We start from the raw sequence: 17443 nt of genomic DNA, 5'->3' as shown, positions 1-17443 counted from the left end.
GCCCCCAGTCATCGCCCGTGATAGCATTTAGCTTTGGCTTGTTGCTGGATATGCGCTCACAAAACTATTGATTCCTGTTGCCAACTCTGCCTTGCATCCTGACCACGTTTAGCCTCTGAGTGATCCCTGTTGCCGACTACTGCCTTGTACCTTGACTACGCTTTCTCTACTGGATACCTGTCGCCGACTCTGCTATTGTACAGTGACTACGCCTACTAGCTGTCTGGATTGGCCTCTGCTTGGACACGGAACTTGCATGAACGCTGCCTGGACTGACATCAGCTTGTCTAAAGATTACGCTATGTCTGGAAGTGTCCTGGACTGTCTTGCTACTCTGGAATACCTGCTTCTGCAGTCATCTGGTTCATTCGTCTGGAGTGCCTCATCCTGAACGCCTCAGGTAACTATTATACATATATTCCTGAAAAAAGTGTGCCAATTGCATTACTAGAGTTTATAGGTACGGTTTGGTGGATTGCTACCTGTCAGTCTGTATGCTACATCTACCTGCAGGGTGTATAGTATTAAGTTAGGTAGGAGTTTGCGCAGGTGTTACGGACTGGGCTAGAGGTCAGTCATATGGGCATACAGTCTGACCTATAGACAATGACCAGACAGGCCTGACCCAGGTTATGTCCCGTCTGCACTACTGCAATGCCAGCCACACCCCCACCCCACATAGACCAAGATCCAGGTTATGTCCCATCTGCACTACTACAATGCCAGCCACATCCCCACCCCACCCCCCTCATAGACCAAGACCCAGGTTATATCCCGTCTGCACTACTGCAATGCCAGCCACACCCCCACCCCACCCCCCTCATAGACCAAGACCCAGGTTATGTCCCGTCTGCACTACTACAATGCCAGCCACATCCCCACCCCACCCCCCACATAGACCAAGACCCAGGTTATGTCTCGTCTGCACTACTGCAATGCCAGCCACACCCCCACCCCACCCCCCTCATAGACCAAGACCCAGGTTATGTCCCGTCTGCACTACTGCAATGCCAGCCACACCCCCACCCCGCCCCCCACATAGACCAAGACCCAGGTTATGTCCCGCCTGCACTACTGCAATACCAGCCACACCCCCACCCCACATAGACCAAGACTCAGGTTATGTCTCGTCTGCACTACTGCAATGCCAGCCACACCCCCACCCCACATAGACCAATATCCAGGTTATGTCCCGTCTGCACTACTGCATGCACAATCTTTGCAACTTAACTTATTTGGGTTTCAATACCACTTATATGCGGATGATACACAACTGTACCTCTCTGCCCCAGACCCTAACTCCCTCCTCACACGGGGTCCTGACTGCTTGTCTGCTATATCCTCCATGTCCTCTCGCTTCCTAAAATCTAATATAAGTAAAACAGAACTTTTTTTTTTTCATTTTTCCACTATCTCTGTCCACCACTCTGCCTGATAGAACAATACATGTTAAAGTGAATCCGAGATAAACTTTTACTCATTGCATAATTGTGTTCCTTTCATATAGTTTATAAGGCATTCCTCACACCTAATACTTGTTTTGTTTTAATACTCTAATTCCCTATAAACTAAACAAGCCTCGCCCACAACTTTTCCAGTGCCTTGGCACTGTAGCAAGGGCTTATGGGAGCTCAGTCTGGGCAGGAGGAGGAGGAGGTTACTAGCCAGAGATTTCAGAGGCAGAGGGGAGGAGGAGAGGGGGGTGAATGTACACACAGGCAAGCTGATAGCATCTCCAGCCCTCAGCCTGTGACAATGTGACAAACAGAACATGGCTGCCCTCATCGTATCACTGGAATAAATAAACTGTTGAAGCTGTTTGCAGCGAGATTTGCTGTGTAAACCATCTAAACTTTAGATAAGATATATAGACAAGTTACTTGTTATAGTTAGTTTTTCATCTCGGATCCGCTTTAATAACACCCCTATAACTTCAGCTCCCAAAGCACGGTGCTTAGAGGTCATATTTCACTCCTCTTTCTCCTTTATTCCTCACATTCGCTACCTAACCAGCTCCTGTCATCTCCAACTCAAAACCAGATCTCCTATCTAACCTTTCCTCACTCAAAGCACAACTCAAATGCTAATACATCATCTTATAATATCTCATCTGGACAATTGTAACATGCTACTTTGTGGACTACCTTCTAACAGACTGGCCCAGCTCCAGTCAGTATTGATCTCAGCTGCTCCTCTCATTCATCTCTCCTCTCGCTCCTCCTCTGCTGCTCCTCTCTGCCAGCTAACAGACTGGCCCCGCTCCAATGTGTACTGATCTCAGCTGCTCCTCTCATTCATCTCTCCTCTCGCTCCTCCTCTGCTGCTCCTCTCTGCCAAGCTCTTCACTGGCCCCGCTCCAGTCGGTACTGAACTCAGCTGCTCGTCTCATTCATCTCTCCTCTCGCTCCTCCTCTGCTGCTCCTCTCTGCCAGCTAACAGACTGGCCCCGCTCCAATCTGTACTGACCTCAGCTGCTCCTCTCATTCATCTCTCTTCCTGCTCCTCCTCTGCTGCTCCTCTCTGCCAGCTAACAGACTGGCCCCGCTCCAATCTGTACTGACCTCAGCTGCTCGTCTCATTCATCTCTCTTCTCGCTCCTCCTCTGCTGCTCCTCTCTGCCAGCTAACAGACTGGCCCCGCTCCAATCTGTACTGACCTCAGCTGCTCCTCTCATTCATCTCTCCTCTCGCTCCTCCTCTGCTCCTCCTCTCTACCAGCTAACAGACTGGCCCCGCATCCAATCTGTACTGACCTCAGCTGCTCCTCTCATTCATCTCTCTTCCTGCTCCTCCTCTGCTGCTCCTCTCTCCCAGCTAACAGACTGGCCCCGCTCCAATCTGTACTGACCTCAGCTGCTCCTGTCATTCATCTCTCCTCCCGCTCTTCCTCTGCTGCTCCTCTCTACCAGCTAACAGACTAGCCCCGCTCCAATCTGTACTGATCTCAGATGCTCCTCTCATTCATCTCTCTTCCCGCTCTTCCTCTGCTGCTCCTCTCTACCAGCTAACAGACTAGCCCCGCTCCAATCTGTACTGATCTCAGCTGCTCCTCTCGCTCCTCCTCTGCTGCTCCTCTCTACCAGCTAACAGACTAGCCCCGCTCCAATCTGTACTGAACTCAGCTGCTTGTCTTATTCATCTTCCTCTGCTGCTCCTCTCTGCCAAGCTCTTCACTGGCTACCAATTAATGAGAGGATTCAGTTCAAACTCTTACCCCTAACCTACAAAGCTCTCCACAATCTCTCTCCCCTGTACATCTCCTCACTAGTCTCCAGATACCAACCCAACCGCAATCTCAGATATGCACACGAGCTTCTGTTGTCCTCCTCTAGAATCACCTCCTCACATTCACGCTTACAAGACTTCTCACGTGCCTCACTCCTCCTCTGAAATCCTCTGCCATAACACGTGTCACTCCCCAACCTTTGATATCTTTAGTTTCAATAGTTTATATTGGGTTTTATGTTAAACAACAATGCTCAATGATGTCAACATAGCACATAATACTAGGGAAGGGACGAATCCACAATTTCTTCGAATCCGAATCTAAAAAGGTTCTCGAATATCTCGAACCTTTCGAATCCCGAAACTAACGAATCCTGCGATCCGTGGAATAGTTGCCCACAGTATAGGTAGGCAGGCTAGGTGCTCACACTATAGGTAGCTAGGTATAGGTGCCTTCAGTATAGCTAGCTAGGCATAGGTGCCTTCAGTATAGCTAGTTAGGTATAGGGACCCTCAGTATAGCTAGTTAGGTATAGGGACCCTCAGTATAGCTAGCCAGGGTACCCCTCCCTCTGTGCGCCTCCTCTGCTTACCCCCTACATAGAAAAAAATAGCATCGGCTCACCTAACAAGGGGATCCAGCGCCGAATCCCACTGCATCCCCGCGCAATCACCGATCCCCCGCTCGTCCTCTTCCGACCCCCCCGCGCCTCCTCCACTCGCCCCTTGCATAGATGTGAGCATCGGCTCACCTAAAACCTGTCCTGGATTCTCTACCTGCCGCCAGCGCAGCGCCGCAGACCTCTTGCTTCCTCCTCTGTTCCCCCTAGTGATCGGCATTTGCATACGCGTCATCACTGAAGCGCCGGCGATTACTAGAGGGAACAGAGGAGGAAACAAGAGGTCTGCGGGTCTGCGGCTCTGCGCTGGTGGCAGGTAGAGAATCCAGGACAGGTTTTAGGTGAGCCGATGCTCACATCTATGCATGGGGCGAGCGAAGGAGGCGCGGGGGGGTTCGGAAGAGGACGAGCGGGGGATCGGCAGTTGCACGCGGGGATGCAGCGGTATTCGGCGGATTCGTTAAGGGGGAAATGGCGTCGGGATTCGAATCCACGAATCTCGAATATTTCTCAATATTCGAGGGATTCGTGGATTCGCCGTCCCACCCCTACATAATACAGTTCTATAGTTATGCGATAAAGATTAATTATAACAATAACTTATATTTTTATAGCGCTTTTCTCCCTGGGGACTCAAAGCGCTGTGACCCTGCATTATGCAGTCTCAAAGGCTCGGGAAAAGAGGTGAGTTTTTAGCCTTTTCTTAAAGCTGTCCAGAGAGGGAGCCTCTCGTACTGATTGTACTGGCTGAATAGAGTACTGGTTAAGGGCTCTGCCTTTGACATGGGAGACCAGGGTTCGAATCCTGGCTAGGTCAAGTACTCAAAATTCAGTAAGGAGTTCAAGGCAAGACTCCCTAACACTGCAGGGTGGCCTCTTGAGCGCGTCCCAGTGGCTGCAGCTCTTGAGCGCTTTGAGTCCGACAGGAGAAAAGCGCTATACAAATGTTCGGATTATTATTATTATTATTATTATTGTGGAAGTGAGTTCCATAGAGTAGGGGCTGCATAGGAAAAGGCCCGAGCACCAAATGTTAAGTGTATCCTGGGAATAACCAGCTTCATCTTGTTGGCAGAGCGGAGGGTGCGTGGAGGGGCATAAAGTTCCAATAGATCTGCTATGTATTTGGGTCCCATGTGGTGTAGAGCCTTGAATGTCAGCAGGCAGATCTTAAAATTGATTCTCCATTTTACTGGCAACCAGTGAAGAATGAATTAGCAGTCCTCGGGTGATGTGTGAGCTGCGGGGGGCATTGCAGTACTGGGGTGATGTGTGAGCTGCGGGGGGCATTGCAGTACTGGGGTGATGTGTGAGCTGCGGGGGGCGTTGCAGTACTGGGGTGATGTGTGAGCTGCGGGGGGCGTTGCAGTACTGGGGTGATGTGTGAGCTGCGGGGGGCGTTGCAGTACTGGGGTGATGTGTGAGCTGCGGGGGGCGTTGCAGTACTGGGGTGATGTGTGAGCTGCGGTGGGCATTGCAGTATTGGGGGATGTGTGAGCTGCAGGGGGCATTGCAGTACTGGGGTGATGTGTGAGCTGCGTGGGGCATTGCAGTACTGGGGAGATGTGTGAGCTGCGGGGGGCATTGCAGTACTGGGGTGATGTGTGAGCTACGGGGGGTATTGCAGTACTGGGGTGATGTGTGAGCTGCGGGGGGTATTGCAGTACTGGGGTGATGTGTGAGCTGTGGGGGGCATTGCAGTACTGGGGTGATGTGTGAGCTGCGGGGGGCATTGCAGTACTGGGGTGATGTGTGAGCTGCGGTGGGCATTGCAGTATTGGGGGATGTGTGAGCGGCGGTGGGCATTGCAGTATTGGGGGATGTGTGAGCTGCGGTGGGCATTGCAGTACTGGGGTGATGTGTGAGCTGCGGGGGGCATTGCAGTACTGGGGTGATGTGTGAGCTGCGGTGGGCATTGCAGTATTGGGGGATGTGTGAGCGGCGGTGGGCATTGCAGTATTGGGGGATGTGTGAGCTGCGGGGGGTATTGCAGTACTGGGGTGATGTGTGAGCTGCGGTGGGCATTGCAGTACTGGGGTGATGTGTGAGCTGCGGGGGGCATTGCAGTACTGGGGTGATGTGTGAGCTGCGGGGGGCATTGCAGTACTGGGGAGATGTGAGCTACGGGGGGCATTGCAGTACTGGGGTGATGTGTGAGCTGCGGGGGGGCATTGCAGTACTGGGATGATGTGTGAGCTGCGGGGGGCATTGCAGTACTGGGGTGATGTGTGAGCTGCGGGGGGCATTGCAGTACTGGGATGATGTGTGAGCTGCGGGGGGCATTGCAGTACTGGGGTGATGTGTGAGCTGCGGGGGGCATTGCAGCACTGGGGTGATGTGTGAGCTGCGGGGGGCATTGCAGTACTGGGGTGATGTGTGAGCTGCGGGGGGCATTGCAGCACTGGGGTGATGTGTGAGCTGCGGGGGGCATTGCAGTATTGGGGGATGTGTGAGCTGCGGTGGGCATTGCAGTACTGGGGTGATGTGTGAGCTGCGGTGGGCATTGCAGTACTGGGGTGATGTGTGAGCTGCGGGGGGCATTGCAGTACTGGGGTGATGTGTGAGCTGCGGGGGGCATTGCAGTACTGGGGAGATGTGAGCTACGGGGGGCATTGCAGTACTGGGGTGATGTGTGAGCTGCGGGGGGGCATTGCAGCACTGGGGTGATGTGTGAGCTGCGGGGGGCATTGCAGTACTGGGGTGATGTGTGAGCTGCGGGGGGCATTGCAGTACTGGGATGATGTGTGAGCTGCGGGGGGCATTGCAGTACTGGGGTGATGTGTGAGCTGCGGGGGGCATTGCAGCACTGGGGTGATGTGTGAGCTGCGGGGGGCATTGCAGTACTGGGGTGATGTGTGAGCTGCGGGGGGCATTGCAGCACTGGGGTGATGTGTGAGCTGCGGGGGGCATTGCAGTACTGGGGTGATGTGTGAGCTGCGGGGGGCATTGCAGCACTGGGGTGATGTGTGAGCTGCGGGGGGCATTGCAGTACTGGGGTGATGTGTGAGCTGCGGGGGGCATTGGCTAGGAGTCTGGCTGCAGCATTCTGTACTAGCTGTAAGGGGCGCAGAGCCTTATCTGTAGATCCGATGAACAGGGCATTGCAGTAGTCTAGGCGGGAGGATACCAATGCGTGAACCAGGGCAGGTAGGTCTTCAGCTGGGATAAGGTGTTTGATTTTCGCTATATTTCTCAGATAGCAATATTGTTGAAGGAAGACTTGACAGCTGATACCTGCTGTCTGAGTGTTCGCTTTCCATCCAGGATCACCCCCAGGTTTTGCACATAGACTTTATACTGTACGGTATCGCCTCCAATTGCTAGTTTGAAGTGGGGAGAGTTTTGGACTTTATCCATAATGTGTGGCCCGCCTACCACCAACACCTCTGTTTTGTCAGAGTTCAGCCTCAGCCAGCTGGTGTTCATCCAATTTTGTAATTCCACTCAGGGCCGGCCCGCTCATGAGGCGGGGTGAAACTTTTGCCTCAGGCGGCAAAATTCCAGGGGCGGCACCCGCCCGTCCGTGGGTGCGGGGAGCCGGCCCGCCGAGCTGGAGGGGTAGCTGGCAGGACGGGGGTATTGGGCCTAGCGGCGGGGAGGGGGGTCGGACCCCCCCTCCCTCGCCTGGGTCCCCCGTGCTCCGCTCCCCTGCAGCCTTAAATACAAGCAGCCGCTATGTGTAAGAGGCACGGGCGGGTAGGACTCACCTCTTCCTCGTTCCAAGCGTGCGCTCCACTGACGTCACTTCCTGCAACGCTACGTCTGCTTAGGGCTACGTGCGGCAGTTTTGGGGCGATCAGGGTGGTGATAGGGGACACCAGCCACAGAACCCTTACCCGCAGCTGGTGGGCATTTACATGTGCTGGCTAGATGACTGCTGACTGGCATATTTGTTGTGCACTGGCAAGTAGGCGGGGACATTCTCCACCCACCGGGCGTTACCTATTTCCTGTTCCACCAGGTATTTAAACAGGTGCCTAACTCGGCACATTCAGCTTTGAGGGATGATGAGGATGGGGGGCACTGTGTAGATATTTTATATAACAGCATTGTATATATTGTACAGCACCTTCTGAGGAAGCCCTTTTTTAGGGTGAAATATGTTCATATCAAGGTTTTATATGTACAGTACTATGCACGTTTGTTAATATTGCTCTCTGCCATTTGTCCCTGTGATTCTGGGATTCAGCGGTGTAAGGCAGAATTCTGGGCTCTACCCTGACCGTTACTAACGGACATATCATTTGGTCTGAGGTAGTCCAGTTCATATGGTCCCGGTGCACTGTTTCCACTCCCTGTCGGATAGCTACACCCCACTGCGATACGTTAAGTGGGGGGATCAGCAAAGACCCCCACAGGTGTATATATTATATATTTTTTAGTCTTACCCCTATTAGGGGAGTGCATCATTTACATCCACCCTTATATATGGGGGGTGTTATATAACCAATTGGTAAATCCACTGAGGTGTACTTCACCTTCTATACTTACCTATATGGCTTGTCTTCCTTTAGACATTGTGTGTGTATTCATTTCCCTGGTATCCTCCTTTTTCGGCTAGTGTTCAGACATTGAAGTCACTAAGGATGATCCATCTCGACTAATTATCAAGGTGAACTATACATTGGAAGTCATGCATTATACTGAATCACATACCACATAGAACATATATTTACCTGTTATTACAACCTTTGATATTACACCCCCTCAGCAGTCCCCTTATTCCGACAAGCATATACTAACTTAGGCCCCTCCCCATTTTGTCCTAACCCCAAGTTGCACTCCTACTAGATATCCTATAACAGTCAGCCTCTAGCTATGTTTATTGTATGACCCCACCTCTTGTTTCCCCCCTATTCTTTTAGATTGTAAGCTCATAAGGGCAGGGCTCTCTCCCCCTTATGTGCCTGGGAATTTGTAATACATTTTACCCATTATGTTACTTTTGTCACTGTCATTACCAATTCTGTATGTTGTCACCAACTCTGTAATTTCTATATTGGTACTGCACCAAGGAATATGTTGGCGCTTTAGAAATCCGTAACGTTCAAACACAAAATTGGGGGAGGGACAATATAATATTTTGTGGAACCAATATTCATTAGATACGATATTGAGGAATCGGAAGGTGGATCGACTTCAAAATCGCCAGACGTACGGCCACCTTAAGACCTTACAATTAGGCTCTGATTGCTCTTACTTCTGGCCAGAGAAATGCCACTGATGGCGGAGGGGAGAGAATAGGAACTTACACTTTAATCACAGTTTTGTGTAGCATTGTGTACCGTTATGTCCCCCCCCCCCCCCCCCCCCCCATCCATTGTACAACCCAAACTAGCTAAACAAATTGTCATTTACAAATGGCTCAGAACAGCTGAGATTGGACAGTGATTGCCCCGACTGGTTTTCCTGTAGAGTTTTTAAGCAGATGCAGAGACGATTTCAGAATACAACCAATGGACAATCCAAGGAAGTGTGACTCTCACACGGTTCCCGAGAAAACCGCGTGTGTGCGCCATTTAATAACAAACGCAAATTTCATTGCAAGCAACCAAAATGACATTTTTTTAAATCAACTTTTATCCCTACTCCTGGCTCTACCAGCAATCACTAATAGCTTTCAATTACGAAACTTTTCACTTAAGTGTGAAATCTGTTCCCAATGATCATCCATCAGATGAAGTCAGATATGTGCTTGACATAAATTGTACAACCCAAGCTTCTGGGAGAATGGGGTCTGTACTTTTGACACCTTCGTCCAGAGCAGCCAAAAGGCACCAGAGTTCCGTACATGAAATGAGCAGCCACAGGGGGTCCTGTTAGCATCCTGCAGAAGCCACTTAGAAAAAATAGCTGGATTTTCACTGACCAGTTAGAAAACCTTTAGGGATAGAGGCTACCTCCCCACTATCAGTAGACAGCATAGATGAGTGAAATCGGGCTGGTGATAACAGCAACAAGCCATTAGTGACAGTGCACTGTCGGATTGTGTGTGAGTGAAAAGGCCTCATGGTGTGCGCCTGGTGGAGGGCCCACGATTGTCCAAATATGATCTGGTAACCGATTGATTTGCATAGGCATAGCTGGGCGATCAATCTGGTAATATACCATCATCGGGACAGTGGGAGAAGAACTTGTTAGCTCACGTGGTCGAGTTTGTTTTTAGAATTTTAAGTAGTGTGAACCATGTTTTGTACTATAAATTTTGCAGACTCAAGAATAAAGTATACTAGCTGATTGCCCGGGTATGTATTTGGCTGGTGTCGGCTCCACCCACCTTTTCTTTAACTCTAACACACAATTACTCAATGACCAAGTTTGTGAACTTTGTGTTCTTTGGCAGCAATAATTTGCATTGAAATGAAAAACATCTGATTGGCTGTTTGTGGCTCCACCCGCACTTCTGAATTTGAACCCCAGTCACCCAATGACCAACTGTACCAGGTATGAGGCTTGTGCCATTAACAGTGCAAGAATGGCAGCAATTACATATTCCCCTTGAGAAGCAATAGGTGAAGTTTGATTCACTTTTGTAGGCTCCACCCACTTTTCTGAATATTAATCCCAGTCACCCAGTGACCAACTGTACCAGGTTTGAGATCCCTGCCATTAACAGCGTAAGAATGGCTGCAGTTTACATTTTCCCAGTGAAATTTGTATTTGTCTCCACCCACTGAAGACCCGGCATTGCCCGTGTATGTATTTTACGGATTTGGGCCCCGCCCACTTTTTCTAACCATAACGCACAAACACTCAATGACCAAGTTTGTGAGCTTTGGGGTCTTTGGCATCAATAATTTGTATATTCCGATAGAAATTAAACAAATCAGATTGGTTGTTTGTGGCTTCACCCCCTCTCCAGCATTTGAACCCCAGTCACCCAATGATCAACTGTACCAGGTTGGCATCTGCTATTACCAGTGTAAGAATGGCAGCAATTTAAATATTCCCCTTGAAAATCAACAGGTGAATTTTGATTGGCTAGTATAGGCTCCACCCACTTCCCTGAATATTAATCTCAGTCACCCAGTGACCATCTGGGCAAAGTTTAAGATCCCTGCCATTAACAGTGAAGAAGGGCTGCAGTTTACATTTTCCCAGTTAATGACCCTGCCATTAACGGTGTAAAAATGGATGCAGTTTATATTTTCCCAGTGAAAATTTGTTTTTGGCTCCGCCTGCTTTTTGTAACCTGGACACAGTCACTCAATGACCATGTTTGCGAGCTTTGGGTCTTTAGCATCAATTTGTATTTTCCCAGTGAAATGAAACAAATCTGATTGGCTGTGTGTGGCTCTGTCCCCTTTTCTGAATTTGAACCTCAGTAACCCAATTACCAACAGTGCAAGAATGGCAGCAATTGTAATATTCCCCTTGAAAATCAGCAGGTGAATTTTGATTGGCTTTTTTAGGCTCCACCCATTTTTCTGAATAATAATCCGAGTCACCCAGTAATCAGCTGTGCAAAGTTTGAGAACCCTGCCGTTAACACTGAGGAAAGGCTGCAGTTTACATTTTTTCAGAGAAATCTGTTTTTGACTCCACCCAGTTTTTGTAACCTTGATTCACAGTCACTCAATGAGCAAGTTTGTGAGCTTTTCGGTTCCTGGCATCCAAATTGTGCTAATGGAAGCAGTTTATCCAGAAAAGAAATGTGACTGTTTGTGGCTCCACCCCTTTAGTGAATTTGAATGACAGACTGTAGCAGGTTTGAGGCCTCTGCCATTAACAGTGTAAGAATGGCAGCAGTTTCAATATTCCCCTTGAAAATCAATAGGTGAATTTTGATTGGCTCTTGTAGGCTCCACCTACTTTTCTGAATATTAATCCCAGTCACCCAGTGACCAACTGTGTCAAGTTTGAGAACCCCGCCATTAACAGTGTAAGAATGGCTGCAGTTTATACTTTCCCATGTAAAAAGTTAGTTGTGTAGTGTCTAACCTTCACATGCAGTCACTCAATGACCAAGTTTATGAGCTGTGGGGTCTTTGGCATCAATAAGTTGCATTTTCCCATTGCAATTAAACAAATCTGTTTTTGGCCCACTCCCTTTTCAATATTTAAACCCCAGTCTGCCAGTGACTGACTGTTCCAGATTTGAGGCCTCTACCATTAAGAGTGTACAAATGGCAGCAATGTAAATATTCCCCTTGAAAATCAAAAGGTGAATATTGATTGGCTGCTGTAGGCTCCACCCACTTTCCTGAATATTAACCAGCTGAGCGGTCTGGACGAGCTCAGCTCGTCCAACACCGCCAGCGGCTGCCGCTCAGGCCCTGCTGGGCCGATTTTGATGAAATAAAAAGCAGCACACGCAGCCGGCACTTTGCCAGCCGCGTGTGCTGCCTGATCGCCGCCGCTCTGCGGCGATTCGCCGCGAGCAGCGGCGAAAGAGGGCCCCCCTAGCCGCCTGAGCCCAGCGTAGCCGGAACAAAAAGTTCCGGCCAGCGCTAAGGGCTGGATCGGAGGCGGCTGACGTCAGGACGTCGGCTGACGTCACTCCGCTCGTCGCTATGGCGACGATATAAGCGAAACAAGGAAGGCCGCTCATTGCGGCCTTCCTTGTTTATTCTGGGCGCCGGAGGCGATCGGAAGATCGCCTCCGGAGCGCCCTCTAGTGGGCTTTCATGCAGCCAACTTTCAGTTGGCTGCATGAAATAGTTTTTTTTTTATTTAAAAAAAACCCTCCCGCAGCCACCCTGGCGATTTAATCAGAACGCCAGGGTGGTTAATCCCAGTCACCCAGTGGCCAACTGCATCAAGTTTGAGAACCCTGCCAATAACATAGTGGCTGAAATCAATCTAACAAATCTGATTGGCTGTTTGTGGCTCCACCCCCTTTAGTGAATTTTGACCCCAGTCAGCCAATTATTGATTGTATCAGGTTTGAGGCCTCTGCATTTAACAGTGTAAGAATGATAGCAATGTAAATATTCCCCATGAAAATCAATAGGTGAATTTTGATTGGCTGTTGTAGGCTCCACCCACATTTCTGAATAATAATCCCAGTCACCCAGTGGCCAATTGTGTCAAGTTGCATTTGCTATTAACAGCATAAGAATGGTAGCCATTTAAATATTCCCTTTGAAAATCAAAAGGTGAATTTTTATTGGCTGTTGTAAGCTCCACCCACTTTCCAAAATCTTAATCTCATTCACCCAGTGACCAACTGTGCAAAGTTTGACAACCCTGCCATTAACGGTGTAAGAATGGCTGCAGTTTATATTTTCCCAGTAAAATTGTTTTTTGGCTCCACCCACTTTTTGTAACCTGGACACACAGTCACTCAATGACCAAGTTTGTGAGCTTTCAGGTTCCTGGCATCGAAAATGTGTGAATGGAATCAGTTTATCCACCAAGGAAATCTTATTGGCTGTTTGTGGCCACGCCCCTTTAGTGAATTTGGACCCCAGTCACCCAATGACCGACTGTAGCAAGTTTGAAGCCTCTGCGATTAACAGTGTAAGAATAGCAGCAGTTTAAATATTCCCCTTGAAAATCAATAGGTGAATTTTGATTTGCTGTTGTAGGCTCCACCCACTTTCCTGAATCTTAATCTCATTCACCCAGTGACCAAGTGTGTCAAGTTTGAGAGCCCTGCGATTAACAGTCTAAGATTGGCTGCAGTTTACATTTTCCCAATTAAAATAAATGGCTGCAATTTCATTGGCTGTTTTATGCTCCGCCCACTTTTCCTGGATTTGTAACCTCGGTCACCAAGTGACCAACTGTGCCAAGTGTGGGGACTCTGGCTTTATTGCTATGAGAATTGCAGCCTTTTCCATTTTTTCCATTGACATGAATGGGTGAAATCTGATTTGCTGTTTGTAGCCCCGCCTACATGTGCAGGGGGGCCGCAAGACCCCCAGAACATATCATCCCAGGTAGTAAGGGATCTGTATACCAAGTTTTGTTCAAATCGGTCAAGCCGACACACACACACACACTGTATACACATACACTGTATATACACACACACACACTGTATACACACACACACACACACACACACTGTATATACACACACACACACACACTGTATATACACACACACACACACACACACACACACACACACACACACACACACACACACACACACACAGTATATACACACACACACACACACACACACACACACACACGATTTTATATATATAGATAAGTACATGTAGACGCTCTGGTGATTATATTTAGGTTGAATATTGTTCGCACCATATACCTGATGCCCATCCCAAGACATCTCCTAACCCTGGTGTGCCATACCAAAAGCCTCTCTGGATGGGATTTAACATTGTTTCTATTTTGTGTAATATGATATTCCGGTTCCTCTGCAGGATTTAGCTAGTTAGCATAACTGCCACTCCCCGCAGAGCGGCCATTTTGTAGATGATTCAGTTACAGATTTGAGTCAGTTAGTGAAGTCATCTTGTACCTCGCAGATGCATCGTCATTTTACCTATGGAAAAGCTCTAAAGACATCTCTATATGCTTTGTTTACAAGTAAAAATACTTCAGATTATACTCTTTATTTCATAGTTAAACTGCCTGTGAAGATTTCTGCGTCAGTGTGGAGACATATTGCTAAACACACTGGGTCTTCTGGTAAGATTGGCTGCACCCAGGGTGGTGTGGCCGTAGCCCTGGGTCTTCTGCCGAGATTGGCCGCATTCAGGGAGGTGTGGCCGTAGCCCAGGGTCTTCTGGTGAGATTGGCCGCATTCAGGGTGGTGTGGCCGTAGCCCAGGGTCTTCTGGAGAGATTGGCCGCATTCAGGGTGGTGTGGCCATAGCCCTGGGTCTTCTGGTGAGATTGGCCACATTCAGGGTGATGTTGCCGTAGCCCTGGGTCTTCTGGAGAGATTGGCCGCAATCAGGGTGGTGTGGCCATAGCCCAGGTTCTCCTGGAGAGATTGGCCGCATTCAGGGTGGTGTGGCCGTAGCCCAGGGTCTTCTGGTGAGATTGGCCGCATTCAGGGTGGTGTGGCCGTAGCCCTGGGTCTTCTGGAGAGATTGGCCACATTCAGGGTGGTGTGGCCGTAGCCCAGGGTCTTCTGGAGTGATTGGCCACATTCAAGGTGGTATGGCCGTAGCCCAGGGTCTTCTGGTGAGAGTGGCCGCATTCAGGGTGGTGTGGCCGTAGCCCTGGGTCTTCTGGTGCGATTGGCCACATTCAGGGTGGTGTGGCCGTAGCCCAGGGTTTTCTGGAGTGATTGGCCACATTCAAGGTGGTATGGCCGTAGCCCAGGGTCTTCTGGTGAGAGTGGCCGCATTCAGGGTGGTGTGGCCGTAGCCCTGGGTCTTCTGGAGAGATTGGCCAAATTCAGGGTGGTGTGGCCGTAGCCCAGGGTCTTCTGGTGAGAGTGGCCGCATTTAGGGTGGTGTGGCCGTAGCCCTGGGTCTTCTGGTGAGATTGGCCGCATTCAGGGTGGTATGGCCGTAGCCCTGGGTCTTCTGGTGAGAGTGGCCGCATTTAGGGTGGTGTGGCCGTAGCCCTGGGTCTTCTGGTGAGATTGGCCGCATTCAGGGTGATGTGGCTGTAGCCCAGTGTGTTCTGGAGAGATTGGCCGCATTCAGGGTGGTGTGGCCGTAGCCCAGGGTCTTCTGGTGAGAGTGGCCGCATTTAGGGTGGTGTGGCCGTAGCCCAGTGTGTTCTGGAGAGATTGGCCGCATTCAGGGTGGTGTGGCCGTAGCCCAGTGTGTTCTGGAGAGATTGGCCACATTCAGGGTGGTGTGGCCGTAGCCCGGGTCTTCTGGAGAGATTGGCCATATTCAGGGTGGGGGGCCGTAGCCCTGGGTCTTCTGGAGAGATTGGCCATATTCAGGGTGGGGGGCCGTAGCCCTGGGTCTTCAGGAGAGATTGGCCACATTCAGGGTGGGGGGCCGTAGCCCTGGGTCTTCAGGAGAGAGCCCCGCACATAAAACAGACACCGAACAATCCCTATTGCAAAAAATCTACTAACCCTGGACTGCGGCTCATTTATTCCAAACACATTAAAGTGAACCTCCGGACTAAAAATCTACTCAGCAGAACTGAAAAGGCTTGGTGTTTCTTTAACAGTTTCACAGCATCAGAACTTCTTTCTTCTTACCAAAGCATAATTTTTAGCTGCATTTTTAGCTAAGCTCCACCCACCAAAGAAAAAAAAGCCCAGGCTCTGATGCTGTGCAGAGCATGATGGGATTTCCTATGTTGTTCACGTTGCTTAGCAACTGGGTGAGGTGCTCAGGACACGGGACAGTTGGAACTGTGTTTCATGCTCCCTGTCTCCTCCTTTCAACCAAAAAGATGGCTGCCCTCATGAAATCAAACATTTGCCTGTTCTTTTAAAACAGGGTGGGTAAGAGATTATATTACCTATCTATTTTAATTAACATAACTAATTTAACTTAATGACAGTATGTTTGTTTAGGCTGAAGTTCCTCTTTAAGCATGATTCACAAAGCTTTCACCGGTTTTCCTCTGTTTTCACCTGATCTATGTTACTTTTTTAAGCTCCCAAAGAGCAAAAATATAACATAATTAAAGAGGAACTCCAGCCTAAACAAACATACTGTCATTACGTTACATTAGTTATGTTAATCAAAATAGATGGGTAATATAATCTCTTACCCACACTGTTTTAAAAAAAACAGGCAAATGTTTGATTTCATGAGGGCAGCCATCTTTTTGGTTGAAAGGAGGTGACAGGGAGCATGAGACACAGTTCCAACTGTCCTGTGTCCTGAGCACCTCTCCCAGTTGCTAGGCAACGTGAACAACAACATAGGAAATCCCATCATGCTCTGCACAGCATCAGAGAAAAAAAGCCCGGGCTTTTTTTCTTTGATGGGTGGAGCTTAGCTAAAAATGCAGCTAAAAATGATGCTTTGGTAAGAAAAACAAATTCTGATGCTGTGAAACTGTTAAAGACACACCAAGCCTTTTCAGTTCTGCTGAGTAGATTTTTAGTCCGGAGGTTCACTTTAAGGTAAGAAAAGTAACAGTGGAATGAAATTATTCAAGAACAACTTACTTTGAGTATTTTGCTTGTAAATGTGCTGAAAGGTTATTTTTATTTATTAGGTGATAAGTCATGTATGAGAAGTTTTGTAATTCGAGCCCAATATCAGCTCCACTCCTGACAGCGACTCCCTGACTCACCTTCACGTAAGACGGCTGCTTCTCCAGAATCAAGTCTGCCACTTTCTTCGACACCTGAAAATATAGAGAAAATCAGATATCACAAACATCCTTCACAGAGGTCGTCACCGAGCAAAAAGCCCATCAGCCACACCCCTAGCAACGCAGCCCAGTCAGCCACACCCCAGACAAAGCAGCCAGTCAGCCACACCCCAGACAACCCAGCCAGTCAGCCACACCCCAGACAACCCGGCCCCTTCTGCCACACCCCAGACAACGCAGACCCGTCAGCCACACCCCAGACAACGCAGACCCGTCAGCCACACCCCAGACAACGCAGACCCGTCAGCCACACCCCAGACAACGCAGACCCGTCAGCCACACCCCAGACAACGCAGCCCCTTCAGCCACACCCCAGACAACGCGACCCCGTCAGCCACACCCCAGACAACGCGACCCCGTCAGCCACACCCCAGAC

General features: G+C 49.4%; 1 protein-coding gene across 2 annotated transcripts in view; it reads right to left on the bottom strand.

Moving 5' to 3' along the window:
* Positions 1-17443, bottom strand: part of VPS50 (VPS50 subunit of EARP/GARPII complex) — a 330838-nt gene that overhangs the window by 227970 nt on the left and 85425 nt on the right. For both annotated transcript variants that reach the window (XM_068238471.1, XM_068238472.1), the window contains exon 5: positions 16987-17040. In XM_068238471.1, the coding sequence (XP_068094572.1) occupies positions 16987-17040 (54 nt within the window). The remainder of the gene's footprint in view (positions 1-16986; positions 17041-17443) is intronic.

This window comes from Hyperolius riggenbachi, chromosome 5, assembly GCF_040937935.1.
Source record: "Hyperolius riggenbachi isolate aHypRig1 chromosome 5, aHypRig1.pri, whole genome shotgun sequence".
Taxonomy (NCBI): Eukaryota; Metazoa; Chordata; class Amphibia; order Anura; family Hyperoliidae; genus Hyperolius; species Hyperolius riggenbachi.
Note: the sequence above shows the minus strand (reverse complement) of the source record. Positions and strands in the feature narration are given on the sequence as shown.